The 18,832-nt window shown below is 37.7% G+C and overlaps 3 protein-coding genes across 4 annotated transcripts; 2 read left to right on the top strand and 1 right to left on the bottom strand.

Moving 5' to 3' along the window:
• The first annotated feature begins 107 nt into the window (after positions 1-107).
• LOC118263953 (nuclear pore complex protein Nup85) lies at positions 108-4,473 on the top strand. Its single transcript, XM_035576221.2, has 9 exons — positions 108-312; positions 661-1,350; positions 1,475-1,597; positions 1,746-1,958; positions 2,105-2,214; positions 2,342-2,559; positions 2,774-2,992; positions 3,083-3,182; positions 3,274-4,473. Exons 1-9 carry the CDS (start codon positions 247-249, stop codon positions 3,488-3,490), a joined length of 1,956 nt encoding a protein of 651 aa, XP_035432114.1. The 5' UTR covers positions 108-246; the 3' UTR covers positions 3,491-4,473.
• Positions 4,474-5,317: 844 nt separating this feature from the next.
• On the bottom strand, positions 5,318-6,414 carry LOC118264300 (oxidized purine nucleoside triphosphate hydrolase-like). Its single transcript, XM_035576769.2, has one exon. The coding sequence runs from the start codon at positions 6,283-6,285 to the stop codon at positions 5,779-5,781; it is 507 nt and encodes a 168-aa protein (XP_035432662.2). The 5' UTR covers positions 6,286-6,414; the 3' UTR covers positions 5,318-5,778.
• Positions 6,415-6,607: 193 nt separating this feature from the next.
• LOC118264299 (ecdysone oxidase) lies at positions 6,608-16,306 on the top strand. Of its 2 annotated transcripts, none has more exons than XM_035576767.2 (4): positions 6,608-6,749; positions 13,878-14,024; positions 14,277-14,410; positions 14,503-16,306. In XM_035576767.2, exons 2-4 carry the CDS (start codon positions 13,883-13,885, stop codon positions 16,111-16,113), a joined length of 1,887 nt encoding a protein of 628 aa, XP_035432660.2. In that variant the 5' UTR covers positions 6,608-6,749; positions 13,878-13,882; the 3' UTR covers positions 16,114-16,306. The 2 variants fall into 2 exon arrangements, with proteins under 2 accessions (XP_035432660.2, XP_035432659.2); XM_035576766.2 differs by lacking the exon at positions 6,608-6,749 and adding an exon at positions 11,180-11,347.
• Positions 16,307-18,832: the final 2,526 nt, after the last annotated feature.

Genomic DNA, 18,832 nt, shown 5'->3' with positions numbered 1-18,832 from the left:
TAGTTTTCGAGATGACCGTTTGCCGTCAGACTGTACACCAATTTACGGTTTTTTATACCTATTTGCCCTACACTAGCTTTTTAACTGGCAATACTGTCAGTACCACAGATTGTAAGAAATTTAGAAAAAAATAACCTCCAAAATTATCTGTGGTTCCAGTATCTGAAATGAAATGAAACGGTTTCTTCGATAAATATAATAATTTTTAAACTTTGGAGTTTGTAGAACAATAGGAGTGTTAAAAATATGAATACCTCAAGTTTTGCTGTAGACTCTTCACGAGGAAAAACAGTAGACGCGGCCAAGACTTTTGTGAGTATAATTTTTGAAATGAAAAACTAAAGAAATAGGTTATGTTTGTTCTTGAATTATTAGTCTAAACATAAAAACTAAGTGGAAAAGTTCGTTTATCATGCCACAAAATGTACCAAAATCAGTAAATACTCCTGTTAGATTTTTATTTTTAGTAAAATATTTCGATTCTTATTGTTTTACGTTATTGTTTAAATGTATGCGGTGCCGCCTAATCCATTGCTCACATTCAAAACAATAAACTTTCGGAATATTTTGAAACCAGTAAAACCAAATAAACAACAGTATTTAGTTCTTTTAAGCTGAAAAATGTGTGAAACGAATTACATTAATGGAATTCATTTACAGGTTCTTCCCGACAAATGTTTTCAAAAACATGTTGGCTGTGCGTGGGGTCGAGGAAATAAGTTCACAATATATCCTCGAAGCCAAACTGTGAACAAGACGCCTACAGATACCGCAGACAACAAGTTGTTGAATATAAAACAGGACATTCTGCTGTTCACACCAATCCTTAGGAAACTTGTCAATGAATCCAATGGAACGTACCTTTCGCTCCAAAAAGCTGCCGAGGCTGCTAAGGTTTCAGATAACCAAGTGGAATTTCTCAAACTGTCTCGGCAGTTCCGATCAATCATTAGAGTGTGCTTAGAAAACCTCCAAGAGGCTGCTGCCAAGGCTGAAGGCATTGAAAAGAACAACCTACTGTCATACATCACCATATTCTACTCCATAGAGTGTATATGGCATTTGTGTGAGATTCTATACATAGACAATATACCCGGAGACATAGTGTTGCCATATTTGCTGGAGTGGGTTCGGTTTCACTTCCCTTGTCATGAGCAGACTGCTGCCCAGTTGCTGGGGGCTTGTGAGAGAGGATCCGAAGACCATGAGGACTACTGGGATACTGTAGTGGGTATGGTGGTGCAGGGCAGGGTGGATGTGGCTAGAGCACTGCTCAAACTACACTCAGCTGGGGAGAGCAACGAGTTCAAGCTGGTTGATAACTCTCTGAGGAGCATGCCTGTTTACAGTGTGAGTTTGTTTCTTATGGTTTATAGTCTAATTGACAAAATACTATGTTGAATTTTATCATATTATGAGACAAATAATGATCAGTTATGATAATGATGAAGAATGATCTGAATCTTGATTGCAGGTGTATGGGGGTATTTCCACTGGGGAGTTCACAATATCCTGGAAGCACTGGCAGGCTGAGTGCCGGTCCAAGCTCAGTAGCAGGGTGCTGGCCTCACAACCCAAACTGGAACTTATCATGAAGGTAAATAATAACCATGAGACCAAGCTAATATAAAAAATAATATTAGTTCTACTCAATTCTGTGTTGATGAAAAAATCTTAAATATAATTTGTAAAAAACCAAGATTTACAATTTGCTTCTTTCTACTACTTTCCATATTCATTTCTAGATTATCATGGGTGACTACTCGGCGTTTGAATCGATAAGGAGCAAGTATTCTTCATGGTTCGACATCCTGGGTGGGTGGGTGATGTTCACGGCGCCGTGGTCGCGCCGCCACGAGCTCGGGGCCGCGGCCGCCGCCTGCGCCGGCATGCAGGCCACCGGGCGCTCACACCTCGACGACATGGTGCGAGCGCTGCTGGAAGGCGATCTGCATCAGGTAACAGTATTACTATAATAGCAAAGTACGAACTTATGATCAAGTGATAGATTTGTACTTATCCACTGCTGAATAACAGGACTGTTTAATACAAAACTAATTTTAACAAGGCAAATAATTATAATTTGAATTTCTTATATTTACAGGTGATCCATGAAATCCAACAAATATCAGATAATGGCTGGTTTGCGACACATCTCACTGATATACTGTTCCACTGTGGCAAACTTACCATCATGGATAAACATCAGACTAAGTAAGTTACTTTATTATGTTGTCACACATGACAATAAATGTTTAGGACCATAGTTAAAAAATTAAAACCACAACCTTCTATGAAAAATAAAATGTGTTTTTGTAATAAATCTTTATTGTTTTTTCAGCGTAACATCACGCCTTCGAGACAGTCTCATCTTAGAATATGGCTGCCTCCTCATGGAACACAAGTCCCTCTGGTCTGTCGGCCTCTCCTACCTCGCCTCCTGTCCTCCAGAGGGGCTGAGGAGAGCAGAGCTCATTTTGGAGAGAATGCCAGTAGATACTGAAGCTAAAGCTATGAAGATTATTGCTGAAGCCAAGAAGTATGAGCTCATAGGTGTTGGTAAGTTAAAGTCATCAGACCTGTCTATACTTATGTGCTAAACTAGGTTTTTCTATTATATGTTATACTTCGTTTTACTATTATATCTTTGGTATTGTCTTCTTTAATGACATTTCTCGTACATTCTATTCTTTTTGTGAATCAAAAGATAGATTTGGAGTTTCTAATTATAAATATCGGAAAGTGAGACATTAACATATGGTTATACTTCCAGCGCAGTCAGTATGTCGGTGTATGTGCGCGCGGCACCTGTCGGCGGGGCGCGCGGGCGGCGCGCTGTGCTGGGCCATGCGCGGCCGCAGCAGCGCGGCCTCGTCCCGCGCCGCGCACGCCGCGCTGGCGCACTACACGCAGCACGCCGTGCTACCCGCGCAAGATCTACTGCTCACTGCCGGCTCCGCCATGCTGCTGTCTGATACACTACTATTCTTAGGTAAAAACATATTTAACTAGCTGAATGTGTCAAAATTACTCTTTCATGTTTAAATCCAACGAAATATTAAATAATACCATCTCATTCCAGGTAAATACTGCGATTTCCACAGACTGTACAAAACTAGAGAATTCAAGAAAGCTGCTCAGTTACTAGTCTCTTTGATTACATCGAAAATTGCACCAGAATAGTAAGTAACTGCTAGAAATGTCGATAAGAATTATTAGTACATAACAGAGTGTTTGATTTATAAGTGCAATAATATTTTTCTTTGTTTACAGCTTCTGGGAAACACTACTGTTAGATACTCTACCACTCCTGGAGTCTGATGAGCCAGTGTTTACTTCAAATGACACATATGAGATCATGTTGTGTCTAGAGCTTCGTTCCTCCAGCTTGGATGGAGAGAAGGCTGACCTCCTCCGCCTGGCATTAGCTCGCAACCTCGCCAGGACGGCCCTGGCAGAGGGAGACGGCACTGAAGAAGGGGCTCAATGATTGTTCAGAAGAAACATGCCATGGAATTCTGTATTGAGCCACAAAGACAATCAAATAGTGTGGGACGCGATCAAGATGGACTAAATGTAGTGATGGTCAAGTGAGCCTGAGGTACATGAGAGATGAAGCAATAACATCTTAATGTGAGCTTCACTATGTCTGAAAGTGCTTTTATTAACATTGTATGGAAAATTATTCCAAACTTATTGTCAATGGTGATATCTGTTATTTTTATGTAATAAAAAATGTTAATTTCTAAGTAAAAACGTAAGAAATCCTGTTTACTCTCTGAGGATGCCTCTAAACATTTTTGTAACTGTAATGTATTAGCATTAACCAATTTTCAGACTTTTTGAAATGTTTTATGTGAGGTTATTGTCTAGCATAGTAAGCAGGGTAAACAATCACTAAATTCATGATAGTCATGATTCTGGAATAATCTAGTTGACATTCCCATTTTTATACAGATTGTAATGTAAGTTATATACAAAACTAATCACTGCCATATAAGATAACTATATTAGGAGCTAATAACATATTTTTAACTACATTTTCAGTGTCGCTTCTATACATTTAAGTTATTTTTTGTGTTTGTAATATAAAATGATTCAAAATATCAACAAGGAAAAATGAAAGAATAGAATTAAAGATTGCCAAAAAGAATTGTCAAAAAATAAATAAATGGCACCAATTTTCAAGCCCTTTTCATGTTATATATTATGATATTTGAATTAGTTATTAGTACATATTACAAAGCCAAGGGCAGGTATCATCAATAACTACTAAATTATGACCAAAAATGTTATTTAGTTTCGGTATTTATTTGGCTGTTGATAATTGTTGAATTGTACATATTACATTACATTAACAAGGTATTTGCAAGTGTGGATCACTTGAGTCAATAATGAAGTAGTAAGAGTAAGCATGTGTGCTAACAGTGTTTGTAATCATTTCAATTAATTAAAACTATTTTTATAAATGTATTTTTTATTTGATTTTATTGTAACTTTCGTGTCACATATTATTTTTTATTTATTTGTTACAATGACTGTATGATTAGGGCCATGGCTGGGAAACCGGCTGCCGCACAATGTGTAACCAAAAATTCAATTCCCGCACGAAGATATCCAGAAATAGCTGTTCTAGATGTTATGTGTGGGAATTCGTGTTTGTGGAAATACACCTACGACGCAGGAGAAAATCCTAGTGTGAGGAAACAAAAAGGATTTGTACAGTATAAATTGTTTACACTTTATGCTTAGTTTACCTACTAGTCAAGTTCAATTCTTTCAGCATGCCATCTACCCAATAACACAGGAGTTACAGAGCCTATCAGTGCGTTTAAATAAACTCGTTAACTTTATACTGGGAAACTACAATTTTTTATTTCAATGAAGATTTTGTTGATAAACCTTTAATTTATTAGGTATATATTTTATTTTTATAAAGACTTACATTGTTGTTATCACAGACAAGACTAAACAAAAAATAGCAACCAACAGATATCATTGTTACATTCAAGGAAGTGCTACATTGTAACGAAAGAGATGCTGATTGAACAACTACATACTATGTAGTAATAAATGAAATTGTTTTCTAGAAACATTCGCTTGATATGGGTATTACAGGCAGACCTCTTATGAACCAGGTCACCACGTATTTGGAGGCTGCGGAAGAATATTTCCTGTAGCCTTGTACCCAACCTATAAATTGAAATCCACCTATACATGTATTGTAAAAAAATGAAGTGTTTAGGTATATATTTCGTCTTTCCTAGGTGAAAGGTCTTTATAGATTTTCCATTTTGGGGTGAAAAAAAAAGAAATGTTATGAATAATATTTTTTTATTTGATAATAATTATAATGATGTTCTATTAGAGATTCTAATACTAATTTTAAGTTCTAGATCACATCAATCTATTATCTAATCAGGTGGCTTTGTCAACATATTATGTTAGTAGAGAGTACCCGCTTATATTTAAAACCTAATTACTAGACAAATTGTTAGATGAAATAAATCTCAAGTTAAATTCCAATGGTAATGAAATGCTAGAGACTATGTTTCACATAGTCATAGGAATTATTTTACTGTGATAATTACTAACAATATTTGTGACAACAATAAAATTAACTTGCACACAATAACAAACACATGATAACTATTACTATAACACACAAATAGCTTCACAGCCTTAAAAAGTAATATCGTAAAACACAAAAGTTTGTTACGTTAACAAAATAAAGTAAAAAACAATAAGAAAAGTATGTTCATAACATTGACAATAAAATTATGTTGATTTTCTGTTAGCATAGAATGTCTTCATGCAATCTATTTCCTCGATTTTATAATTGAGTATTTTATCGAACCCTTCATAGTGGAATTTACCAAAGAACTTCTGGCCTTGCAGCATGTAAGGGAACCATATCCTGTCGTCAGGCCACATGTCGTCGAAGGGAACTTCAGTATTCTTGAACCATTTAGGCAGCATTTCTTCTGTTTCCTTTGGATTTCCTTCAAAAACGTTTGTGGAAAACACTCGTACATCCATTAACGTAGGCTGCCCCTCAAAAGTGAACTCTAGATGAGCGATATTCTTCAAGTCACTGGGCTTAACGCTCACACAACATTCTTCATTTAATTCTCTCGCTGCTGCTTCCAATATAGTTTCGTTAGGCTCCACTTTCCCGCCGAAACCATTCCATTTGTTTATACCGAAACCGCGCTTCTTTAGGCCCAATAATATTTGATCTTCTTTGTTTATAAACACTAGAGTGAATAGTTTTTTTGCTAGCATTTTTATGTATATTATTTAGATATGTTTTATGATATAAATTCGATTTATTTATAACTTTAACACAACCGAAATGTGCGCACCAAGTAATCAACAGCCGTGAGCCGGTAACTCTCGCTCGTCTGTTGACAATTCAATGACACTGACAGTAGCAGCTGATTGTTATGTTGTTGACGTTTTTGTAAAACGTTTTGTTATTCAAACTACCTATCTCAGATATTTTTCTAACGATATTTTTTTTTTATAAATGAATTTTAATTTAAATAACTTGTAGGTATTTTATTTTAGTAAATAATTATAAACATGAAACTAACAAATACGTAAAGTATCCAAAACTTATCGACCTTTGAAGACGTGTGGTTATTGCTTTAAAGTTCAGTGAGCTTTTATTAATTGAAATAAATCATGTGGTTTTGTAGGTCGGATCTCAAAGCATTTCATACAGTAACGATACGCCAAAGTAAAGGGTAAGTGAAGTTTATAAACTAAACTTATTAGTTAAAGTTAGTGGCCTATAAATGGCAGCTCATCTCATTTCATATAACTACAACAAACTTAGTTTTAATTTAAGTTTATTCGGGATTTAAATTATCCGATAGATGAAAGATGAGGTGCTCCTAAAATTTCCCTTTGTATAACTTTGTACAGTGGTTTAACAGGTTTAACTGAATTAAAATATTAATTTTCTTATTAAATACTTGAACTAGATAAAGAATAGTTCGATATTTGCACAAGTAGGTGTCCTACGTCAATTAAACGGCAGACATATAGCTAAGTATAGAAGTATTGTACATCAGATATGAATGAACATTGAGTGGTGGCGCAACAGAGACAGAGACCTTTGTAATTGTAAGTTTATCAATAAATTGCTCATCGCTGTAGCAACGAGACATAATATCTAGCTATAGCTAGGTGCCTATTAACGCTACTCGACCACTAGTCAATTTACAGTGTATACGTTGATTGTTGTGAAGAATAATATTATCTATGTAAGTACTTAAACATTTATTTTATTTCGCATTAAAATTACTGAACATATTTAGATATACTTAATTTAGCTAATATTCAGTTAAGAAAAATTCTTAATCTCTATTTCCTACATATTTAGTAAATAATTAGTCGAGTCAAGCAGGGTCTTGGTTCGATAGCCGGTTTTGGCAGTGTGATAATTAAAAAAAATTAGACGTTTACCTACCTAATAACTACGTTTAAGTGTGGGAAAGCCATGCTTCGGCGCGAATGGGCCGGCTCGACCGGAGTGATACCACTGACTCACAGAAAATCGACGTGAAACAACGCTTGAATTGTGTTTAGTTGTGTGAGTGAGGATACCAGAGTCCCAATTGCCTAACAATCCTCAAATTCGGTGGTGCTTCGGAGTCCATGGGCGGCACCCATTGCTTACCATCCGTGTACCGTCTACTCGTTTACCGGCTTATATCATAGAAAATAAATAGGTACTTATACAGAATTCTCGATCAATACCTGCCTTCGTGTTGATACCTCATAAATATAAAGGCGGATCATGTTCAGTGTGCACGCTGCTTTATGCATTTGTTATGTACAGGCTGATGCAATATCTTAGAGCGAAGCTAAGGATGCCAGCTGCAGGTAAATGTTATCGCGTTAACAATAGGATAAGGGGCCCAAATCCAAATACAGAATATTCGGTTGACTGTTCAAAGGACTTAGTACGAGTTTGTTTTACGTTTAACGGATCGAAACGAGAGCGCGTACGGCGCTCTGATTGGCCGGTGGGAACGAACCAACCAATCGCTTTCGTTTCGTTTTCGTTCAACGTAAAGCGAACTCTTACTAAGGGTACAGTTACTTTGTTATTTATGTGGGGTATTACTTAACCAGTGCTTTCAAAACAACACTTGCATAGGTATAGGTATGTATTGAGCTAGAAATAGTAACTAATTTGGACTTGTAATTCCAAATAACCTAACCTAATTTACTTTCTACATGATCGAACGACAAACTAATTTACCACTATCGTCTACATCAACCAAGCTTTTTAAGAGCTAATTTCTCTATCAAAATTAAAAAAGTATGTTCTAATCATTTAACATAATCGTAAAAGTAATTGACGAGTTACTACCAGCAGTCGTTAATCCAGCACCGATACATCTCAGCTCGTGTATAGCCGGCCTAACACGAGCTACATGAATCTGTGCTCGTTGGCGCTCGGGCTCGAGCCGGTTGAGTTACGAGCACTCCGGGCACCTGCACGGTGACGTGTATCGAGACTATAGAGCCCTGATTTATGCATTACACACGATACGGCACTGAATCTGCATCTGATTTGTACTGAATTTACTTTTATATCTTGCGTAACTTCTGTTGACTTCGCTGAAGTTGTTTGAAGTATCGCATTTATATATTATGGGTTTAAAAATATGACTGTTTTGGTGTTTGAGGTCCTACTAAGAAACTGATGACACGGTTTCCTGTTTGATTTGAAACCCAGGTTAGGCTAAAAAATAGTTTCATAAATTCTTAGCGATACTAAATTCTCCCAAATTCGTAGTTCCACAATGTCTATGTCTATACGTTACACGGTGTGTGTTAATACAATAGATTGGGCGCTGCTCATGAACACCCGCAACACCAGAGGCGTCACAGCCTGTGACGTCTCTGGTGTGCACCTCCGACACAAAGATGCGTTGTCTTTTAAAAAGAAATACCCCTGGTGTAAAACGACAAAATAAATACCTTGAATTGTAAATTATAACGATTCCTACATGCCATTGACATCAACACTCGATCAGGCCAGACAGTTAACTAGCAGCGTGCGTTTGTAATAGTATGGAGGTAATACATGTTGCAGGCTAATCGACCGGCATCTTGATTGCCTACACGCTTCATTAGCTTGTAAGAGGACATTAAATACCACACTACATGCATTTATCTGAGAAAGTGATAGATACAGAAGAGGTTAGGAAAGTTTTCAAATAAAATTGTGGTTGGATTTTTGAAGGCGTCTTAAAATGAGATCACGAACTGCCTTTAGTCATTACGCTTAATTCTGACCATCCAATTGGCTTAGCATATTGAAGATACCTAAATGGCTTGTCATTTTGCTAAGCCAGTGTCCCAGTAATGAACGTATCGTTCAATCTGAAATGGCGCCCAACGCGGGACCTAGTCTCAGTTGTAATCACTGTATGTGATCAAAGAGGTTCTCGGGGAGCAATCAGTGTCTAGCTATCAGGAACGAACTGTTTCGTCCTCAGGCTAATTGCTTGATATCCAGTCAATCGGTGGATTGAGCTAGTATTCAACGCTGATGGTAATTCTCGGCTACTTACTATAGTTTAGCAAAGCTTACTCGAATGAAAGTGTTTGTGAAACAGTAAACGTGATGTCATAAACTAAAAAAGTTAATGCAAAATTATGTTTTCTAGGGATATATCGACACGTTGCATTAGCGAATGATTTTAAAAGTCTTAAAACAAAAAATCTGCAGAATAGTTAACAATTAAATAAAGATTGTTAAAAAACAAGAAAAATTTAAACGTACGTACGTATATTTTGATCTTCAAATTCTTTTGTATAATAACAATTCAAATGTAAATACAGGAGTTGTAAATATGAATGAGACAATATGGCTGCCCTCTCCCTGTTTAAGCCCACATGCCTGATAAGATAACAATTAGGGCAGGCAATCGTGGGTACGAGGTATGGGTATGTAGTACGTAGGTAAGAAAATTAAAATTGATCCAGTATAGAGATAGTACTAGTGCTGATATATATCAAGCCTTTGGTAATTTCTTTGTGGTATTTCTGAACCGATACTACCTTCACTTCTTTAATATAGATATCTTCAGTTTATTTTTTTAAACGTTACCCTCACTAGTATTTTTTTATATAGGTCTGTCCAGACTCGAAACAACAATTTGTGTCAATTTGTGTAACGCCTCTGGTGTTTCAAGTGTCCATGTGCGGCGGCGATTGCTTACCATCAGGTGATCCGTCTGCTCGTTTACCGGCTTATACCATAAAAAAATTGTTGCAATAAGCCTAATTTTCGTTAATTAAGAGCAAATTAGTTGATAATGTAAGTGCATTATATAATTAGGCGTCCAAAGATTAGTAAAGACGACGTGTCCCAAGATAACATGATATTATTTGATAACAGCTGTTATTATCGGTCGCTACAGTGATAATACGCGACTACACTTGTTTTTCAAAGTTATATTTTTTAATACGTATGTTAAGATTTTTCATTTTGAGGATCGTAAGCATATTTAAATAAGCATAAAACAGTATTTTATAGATAACTCAGTCGTTGTGAACCAAGGAAAGTAACTACACAAACAAAAATACACGTTAATCTAATTAAGTAGAGTAACAATTAGCGTGAAAGCATTGTATTGTGCGGTTCAATATTTGTTTAAGAACCTATATACGTACTTAAGCTTTGAAAATGGATTAAAAATGACTGAGTATTGATGTCTTGTGTCCAGTGGTAAGGGAGTGTCCGGCGTGAAACAACGCCTGCATTGTGTTCTGTGTAGGTGAAGTTACCTGAGAATAAAGATTACAAGAGAACAGTCCTCAGTACGAGTTTGCTTAAAGTTTAAAGTAATCGAAAGAAAGCGTTCGGTGCTCTGATTTGGTGGTTTACTCGAGCCGGCCAATCAGAGCGCCGACCGTGCTCTCGTTTCGTTTTCGATCAACGTAAAGCTGATTCATACTTAGTGACAGAGCAGAGAAAAAGTGCAGTGCAGTTCATGCAGTTGGTTCACCCTCCAACCATTCACATCTTTCTACCTTTCTTGTTTAATAGTGTGCAACATTACATTATTTGAACTTTACTGACGCGTCAACCGACAATCGTATTAAATTAAATAAAACGAACAAACAGACAGACAGACCATTAACAGAAGTTTGCACTTTATATGTACGACGTGGATTTGGGAAAACACTATTATCGGCCATAATATAAGCGATTGATAATGATGTTTTCATAGCTCGATAAATTAGCCAGTTGGGCCGCGGTCCGGAGCCAATGCGGGGCTGAACTGGTGCAGTAATATTGTGTTGGATAACTATAAATGTAAGTGATTTTATTTTATTCATTAATAAGCTTTACAAGTCAATATTTAGTTAAAACAAAGAGATATTTTTGTTAGCAAATATGATCATGTTTAATATCTATATTTGACTTTAAGTGCTAATAAAAATCTTCGCTAGCGTCGGTCACTTTTGCCCCCATGGGGTTTAATGTGTTAATTAATAAACAAAGCATATTACTGATCAGTACTAAAGGCTGGCTTTTAATTCAAAACTTTGTTATATAAAGACATCAATAAGGTTTCAAAGGAATTTCTATCAAATACCTTTGGTAGTCTTCCTGCAAATCCTGCAAATTGAGTAAAGTTAAAATAGTCAGTACATTTGCATATTACGCTTTAATTTTGCGGAAATAAAGCAGAGAGTATAGGACTCCAATTCCGTACTTCAACGAAACGGACTTTAATTGCAGGCTTTTTGAGTTTATGTGCTGGAAATTTTGTAAAATTTGGCTCTTCATTGTCTAAAGTCATAGGCTTAATATACCCACAATAATACCCTTCACTGATTTTTATTCGTCTATAGGTCTTGCTGCCACACTCAGGGATATTTAAGAATTAGTTAAAATATTCCTTAGTAACGATTTTGTACCGAAAATAATTGCTAAGGACTGGGTTAAGTAACCGTTAAATGACTCTGAGTACAGCGGTTAGTATTATAAGTGAAAACATCAGATAGTTTATTTGTTAAATTGAATAAACTGCGTAAATATCTTTTCACCGTTAGTAAGCTTACTTTTCAGTGACTAACGTAGGTTATCCCCATATTCTCTAACAGCCGCACTTAAAGACATTTAAAGATTACTTAAACTATACCTTGGTAACGTTTTTGTATCGAAAACAATTGCTAACGACTGGGTTAAGTAAACATTAACCCTTCGTATCGCAGATCTACGCGAGACACAATGTGTTTTCTATTTTTAAACAACCCTGCGTATGGCGGTAAGATCAGTATCATCGAGATCAGCGTAATTACCTAAATAAACAAGTGGATCCATGAAATATATAGTTTACAATAATGTAGTATATTAGTTACCCTATCTGTTAAACTTGTGGATTACCATTAGCTATTATAGGTAGGTACAGCTAAACGAATGGTTAACTAAAACCAACGTTATCAGTTAAAATATAATTATAATCTGTTTGTACAGAGTAGTGTGATTTCTTTGAATGGATATATTGATAAACATAATACATTTAATGTGATAGTGATTTATTTCGAAGGTAATCAATCGTTTGTCTTCTTATCGCGTATTATATTAATCTCCCACTGGTGGGTTTTTTACTGAAAGTATCTAGAAGTGTGTGGTAAAACCCGATTTGGGACAAGGACTGAAAAATTCTTACTTAAATGATTTAGTATGAGTTTTTAGAGCTAAAACATAATGGTTTTTCCAAATATACTATGTGTAGCTAATAATAGGGTATAAATTATTTGCGTTTTGTAAAATAAAATACAACAGGACAGCCCCTTCTTTTTCTTCTCCTCTAATAATATCTTCTGATTTATTTCGTTGCGGGATCCAAGACAGTCATTCATGTCCTTGAGACGCGCCGTACTTTAGTGTTCCGGTGTTTTCATGGTTGTATTTACTTTAGATCATGGCTTATAAGAGTTGCAGTGGTTTAGGAGGTCACGGCGGAATGTCCCATTTAAAAATAAAATAACTGGTAACAACCAGAAAGAAGCTAGTTAACTTTGCTACTATTTTTTTCATTTATCTTATGACAATTATGTTTGTTTTAGCACTTTATTTTATTAAATGGTTTTTGTTTTTAAGTTAATTGTACTGGTTGCTTGCAAATCCGTAAGTCACTTAAGGGGCTAGTAGAATACCAGCGCAAGACCCTGTCTTGCACATGCTGAACTGGTACCATTTCGCCGCAGACTTGGGTATAAAACCGTACAATACATATCAAATCTTTGTATAAACTGTAGGTACTGTGTGTTATGTTATTCTTTCTTTTTAGAAAGATATATTTTTTATTTACGCTATACCAGCTACCTATGTATCTACTCAGTTGTTAGTAGTTAGTTTAATTAAAGTTTAATTGTTTAGCTTCCCACTTCTTAGTTGGGAGGCTGGCTTTGGATCGTCCCACTCATAACATTTAAATATTCATTGGGAGCGGTGTATTCTGCGGCTGGTGTTTGAGTTGCCTGTAATGTACTCAGTCGATACATCCCGCCGGCCTTCTTGAATTTTCCACTACACTAGTATTTCGTAGGTAAAAGTAAATCAATAAGTGGTTTTTGCCTTTTTTTTGAGGGGGGAACATCATCCTATGACGTCTCCCGCCTGGGCGAGGCGAGAGGGAGTGTCAGACTCTTACTGACTAAAAACCACCCCGTTCCAACTCCTGCTTTTCTAGCCAGATCCCGGTAAACCCGCTAGGTAGTCCGCAGCTCCGGAAAGTGGTTTTTGCCTGTAGTATTTTAGTGTACCAGCTTTTTGTGAGCTCGTAACTATTAAACCGTCTTAATCTTAATTACTTATACTGAACTGGTTTCAGAAAGCATGAAGTGTCTACCGGTGGGGTGCCACGCCTACAGCCAGGGCGCTGCCGGCACCGCCTTCACTCAGCTGGTGACGCACTTCCTAGCCTCTCAGTGCCTCATCACGGAGCAGTGGCCCACCGACTACTCCTATGGATTGTCCAGTAAGTTCATATAGTACATCTCTAAGCCAGGCATTAGTGAGAACCATTTATAAACTAACTCTGCAACGCAACGTTTCGCTCGTTAATCCTACGGTCTTAAGCATGATAACATTTTTAAATTGTGTTCTATCAAAGTACCTATTATTGGAATTTTCTATTCGACTAACGAACAATTACTCGTATTTTGAATTCTATATCCAGTAGCAAATCGTCATTTGATATGTTTTAATAATCATTACACTTGCATTGCAGGTGGAGACACGTTTGACTTCATCATCGTCGGCGCCGGTACGGCTGGGTCCTTACTGGCGAACAGACTGTCTGAAGTCGAGGAATGGAAGATTCTACTGATTGAGGCTGGTGGAGATCCTCCCATGGAGAGCATTGTGAGTACTGAGTGATGTGTCATACATGGTAGTATTTAAGATTAAAAATGCGTTTCTTTTTAATGAGTAATCTTCTATTTGCCTACTTTCAGATTCCCAACTATGCAACCGCAACGCACAGGACTCGAAACGCATATCAATATTACACGGAACAAGAAGATAATGTCATGAGAGGAAATCTCGACAGGCGCGCGTACTGGCCGCGGGGCAAGGGGCTCGGAGGCACCAGCTCCATCAACGGACATCTTCACATGCGCGGCAGTGCAGGAGACTACGAGCCTTGGCACATGTCGGAGGATGATGGCTGGGACTGGCCGACTTTGAGAGAATACTTCAAAAAGAGTGAGAAAATGGTCGACCCGTTCATTCTGAACAATCCAGAACTTCGAAAAGAACATGGAACAGAAGGAGAGTTTGTTGTGGACCAACTCAACTTTACGCACGGAGACATCGCTGAGAGATTGACTGACGCTTACAAAGAATTGGGATTGACATACTTAGATGACTTAAACGGTCCCACGCAATTGGGTGTCGGGAAACTCAGAGGAGCAATTCACAAGGGCAGGCGAGTAAGTTCTGCTACTGCATTCTTGAATACCGCAAGAGAACGTAAAAACTTAAAAGTTATGAAATATTCTTATGTAAAAAAATTGGAAATTGATGCAAAGAACAAAACCGTAAAGGGCGTCACGATTTCACTTTTGTACGGTGACGTAGAAACATACTTTGCAAGCAAAGAGGTTATAGTAAGCGCTGGAGCAGTAAATACTCCTAAACTGCTTATGTTGTCTGGTATCGGACCTAAAGGACATCTCAAAGAAATGGACATCAAGTTGGTGAGCGACGTACCAGTTGGAAAGAATCTGCAAGACCATGTTCGCATCCCAATCCCAGTGACAGTGGATACTGGAGCTGAAAGAAGGGGTGAAGAGTTTTGGCAAAAAGCTGCAGCCGAGTACTTAGTCGACCAAACGGGACCACTCGCAACTAATTATGACCAACCCAATATAAATGCATTTTTGTCTGTTTCTGATGACAAATCATTACCCGATGTTCAAATAGACCACAATTACTTTTTACCAAACACTTCATACATACGTTCTATGTGCAAAGATACATTTTCTTTCAATGCGACCATCTGTAAACAATTCGCGGAATTTAATAAAGAGAAAGAAATGTTTATATTTTTCGTAGCGCTCTGCCGCCCCCACTCGAGAGGCGAAATACTGCTGCGCGGCAAGAATGCGATGGAACATCCCAAGATTTTCACGAGGTACTTTAATGACTCACGCGATATGGAAACCTTCGTAAAAGGTATTAAAAAAGTAATGGAAATTGTTAAGACGCCAACATTCAAAAATATGAAAGCTGAAATAAAGAGGATTTACTTTGACGGCTGTGATGACTTTGAGTTTGAAAGTGATGACTATTGGGAATGTATGGCTAGGACGGTCACTTACCATGTCTACCACCCCGTGGGCACTGCTATGATGGGCAAATCGAAAGAATCTGGAGCAGTAGTAGACAGTAGACTGAAGGTGTTCGGACTCAAGAACTTGAGGGTAGTGGATGCTAGCGTGATGCCCACAATACCCAGTGTCAACACTAACGCTCCCACTATGATGATTGCTGAAAGGGCAGCAGACTTCATCAAGGAAGATTATCAAAGAGGAACAGTCAAAAACCAGAAAGATGAATTGTAATTCTGTCTCACGATGTGTGTTACTGTGTTCTATTATAAGTATGTATGTAATATTTAAAGTTATTCTGTGCTAGTCAATTCGTTAACAAATGTCGTGTAATTGCTGTGGACTGTTAAATCTGTTTTATTGTTAAAACTATATTTGTATAACTGTTATTATAAATATTTGATACGAATAATTAATAGTGCTTCTTGTTTTTTTGCATGTTTTATTTTGGAAATCCTACAAAGCTAATATGATATTTACAGAACACTATAGTTATTTTATCAGCCTAACTCGACCAGATTTGTAATCATTAGGCAGAGATGATTGAGAGGTAGAATCAGACGTGGTGTTGGACTCCTCTTCTCTAAGATTAATCTGACTGCCTAGATCAGCCACTCTGTACCTCTTCTTTTGTTTTATCTCCTTATTGATTCTCTGGCAGATGTCCACAACACTATCCCGCATCTCTATCGGCAAGTCCTTTACGATGACTTCTCTCAATAGATTGTTGGTTATCTCTCTACGTGCTGTAGAGGATTGGTGTACCGATAATGTAGTGTTTACTGGTTTCCAACACATGAAACTATTACCCATGTCTCCTTTTGTCCATTTTGAGTAACACCACATTGTTGTGTGCAGACAGCAGACGAGTGACAGCAGCAAGCCACAGATAGCAATCACATAAGAGACTATTGACAGCAAGGCGTTCGTACAGCATTCTTCGTAACCAGACGTGTCGCCATTGAACATCGGACAGAGCTTCCCATACATCATGTCTTTCAGCATGACCACATTCTGTGATATAGTTGAACAGTTTGATTTCATCCGTATCTTCAAATTGTTGAAATGTGATTTGGTTGATTCAGTCACAACACCGAGGCCTGTACTGATAGCGTATATATCCCCAATTGTAATGGGGTGGTCCAGGTCTCTACAGATATTGGTTTTGGGCACGTATACTACGTCAGGATATGACTTCATCACGTTTGTGTCGCAGACGGGCGCACTCACACATTTGTTGCTCTTGTCATAGTACGGTCTGCGGCCGGCGTACTTCAGGTCGCAGTTCACAGCTTCACACTCGTGCAAGGGATCTTCGTCGAGCGAATCGCATTCGTTACCTTTTACGTCAATATACGCTTTAAGATATTGCGAATTCTTTTTATTAGAGAACTGCGTATCAAACGGTATTTTAACAGACACTTGCCTGGCGCGCCTGTTGTTGGCACATTTGAAGTCGATGACAAAGTCGCAGTACCCGACCTGATCATATTGGTACAGCGTGGGGTACACGTACACCAATGTTTCTCTAGTTTTGGGTTCGATAAGTTCCTCGTTGTCTCCTGGAAATGCATCATAACTACAATCTTTGTAGTCTTCGTCAGCTAGGCAGCACATCTTTGGCCACGAGTGGACTCTGCATGGTACGAAATGATTGTTGTTCTCAATGTCGATAAAGAACTGTATTCCAATAGATCCCTGTTCTAGCGGATATATGCCGTGGTCCAGCACGGATATGAACGCTACCACTTGTTGGGTTATCGAGTCAAATACTATGAAATACATGCACGCGAATAAATGTACAAACATTTCTCGTGAGACATTTTAATTTGACAACACAACCATAGACTGACAGCTGATACGAGAAGAAACTTTTTAATGCTAAATAATTATTTTTTTATTTATTTAATGGTTCGTTCGCCATTAGCTGTCATACAATTTAAGGTTGAATTCACTGGGAAAGGTTTAAAGGAAAACATTCGACTGAATGTGGAAGGTATTGTGTCCCCCACATATCAGACTGCACTGTGTTGCCTTCTTGAGTGTCTGTTTAATTTTTTTATAGTAAAAGAGCAGACGAATCACGTGATTGTAAGCAGTCGCCACCGCGCATAGCTATAGGCACCTGAAACACCAGAGGCGTTACAAGTGTGTTGCCGGCCTTTTAGGAATTCGAGGGTTGTTGAGGAATCGGAGATTGGGAAGGGGGTAATTGGGCTTCCGGTAACCTCACTCACACGACGAAACACAACGCAAGAGTGGTTTAACGTCGGTTTTCTGTGAGTCAGTGGTATCACTCCGGTCGAGCCGGCCCATTCGTGCCGAAGCATGGCTTTCCCACACTTAAACGTAGTTATTAAGTAGGTAAAACATTTTTTTTTCTTAAAACATACATTTGCAAGTCATTTTCTATTTAACAATACATCAAGTTGTGTTTCAAATTCTTTTACTTTTACTAAAAATCTTTTTAAAACGTTACAAAGTTTCCTAGATAGATTCTTAGATATTTTCTTAGATATTTTGGTTTCATATAACAACTGTAACTTTTGGAACACCGTCGCGTTTTCATGTCAAACTATTACCTGAGTAGAAACCGCGATGGGGTCGTGGTGAGACCCCGTAAACATGTAAACACCGCAAGTTCCCGCAGCGTACACTTACAGGTTGGGAAAGCGTTTGATCTGTTTGAGCAAATTGATGTGCGGTAACCGTGCGGCCCGAAGTCAGCCCCGGGGACCTGACTATCACCGTGAAACGTGAAATACCAGAATAAGTCCCGCGTGAGGTTGAAAACTGTGTATTTATAATTACATTTCGCTTGGAAACGGAATCTTTTGTGTATTGTGGTGTGCTCCGTATTCTCGTAATACGTGGAAGTGACAGCCATCTTTGAATATTATACGATTTTGGTTAGACATGCCATGATTCTAATGGTGTCTCTTTTATTTTAGTT

This window comes from Spodoptera frugiperda, chromosome 26 (assembly GCF_023101765.2).
Source record: "Spodoptera frugiperda isolate SF20-4 chromosome 26, AGI-APGP_CSIRO_Sfru_2.0, whole genome shotgun sequence".
Lineage (NCBI taxonomy): Eukaryota > Metazoa > Arthropoda > Insecta > Lepidoptera > Noctuidae > Spodoptera > Spodoptera frugiperda.
This window is presented reverse-complemented; position numbering and strand designations above follow the sequence as displayed.

Coding starts and splice junctions, on each gene's coding strand:
- LOC118264300 (XM_035576769.2), bottom strand. CDS start 6,285: ATGCTAGCAAAAAAACTATTCACTCTAGTGTTTATAAACAAAGAAGAT.
- LOC118263953 (XM_035576221.2), top strand. CDS start 247: ATGAATACCTCAAGTTTTGCTGTAGACTCTTCACGAGGAAAAACAGTA. Junction 313..660: donor TAGACGCGGCCAAGACTTTT/GTGAGTATAATT, acceptor ATTCATTTACAG/GTTCTTCCCGACAAATGTTT. Junction 1,351..1,474: donor GGAGCATGCCTGTTTACAGT/GTGAGTTTGTTT, acceptor TCTTGATTGCAG/GTGTATGGGGGTATTTCCAC.
- LOC118264299 (XM_035576767.2), top strand. CDS start 13,883: ATGAAGTGTCTACCGGTGGGGTGCCACGCCTACAGCCAGGGCGCTGCC. Junction 14,025..14,276: donor CTACTCCTATGGATTGTCCA/GTAAGTTCATAT, acceptor CTTGCATTGCAG/GTGGAGACACGTTTGACTTC. Junction 14,411..14,502: donor ATCCTCCCATGGAGAGCATT/GTGAGTACTGAG, acceptor GCCTACTTTCAG/ATTCCCAACTATGCAACCGC.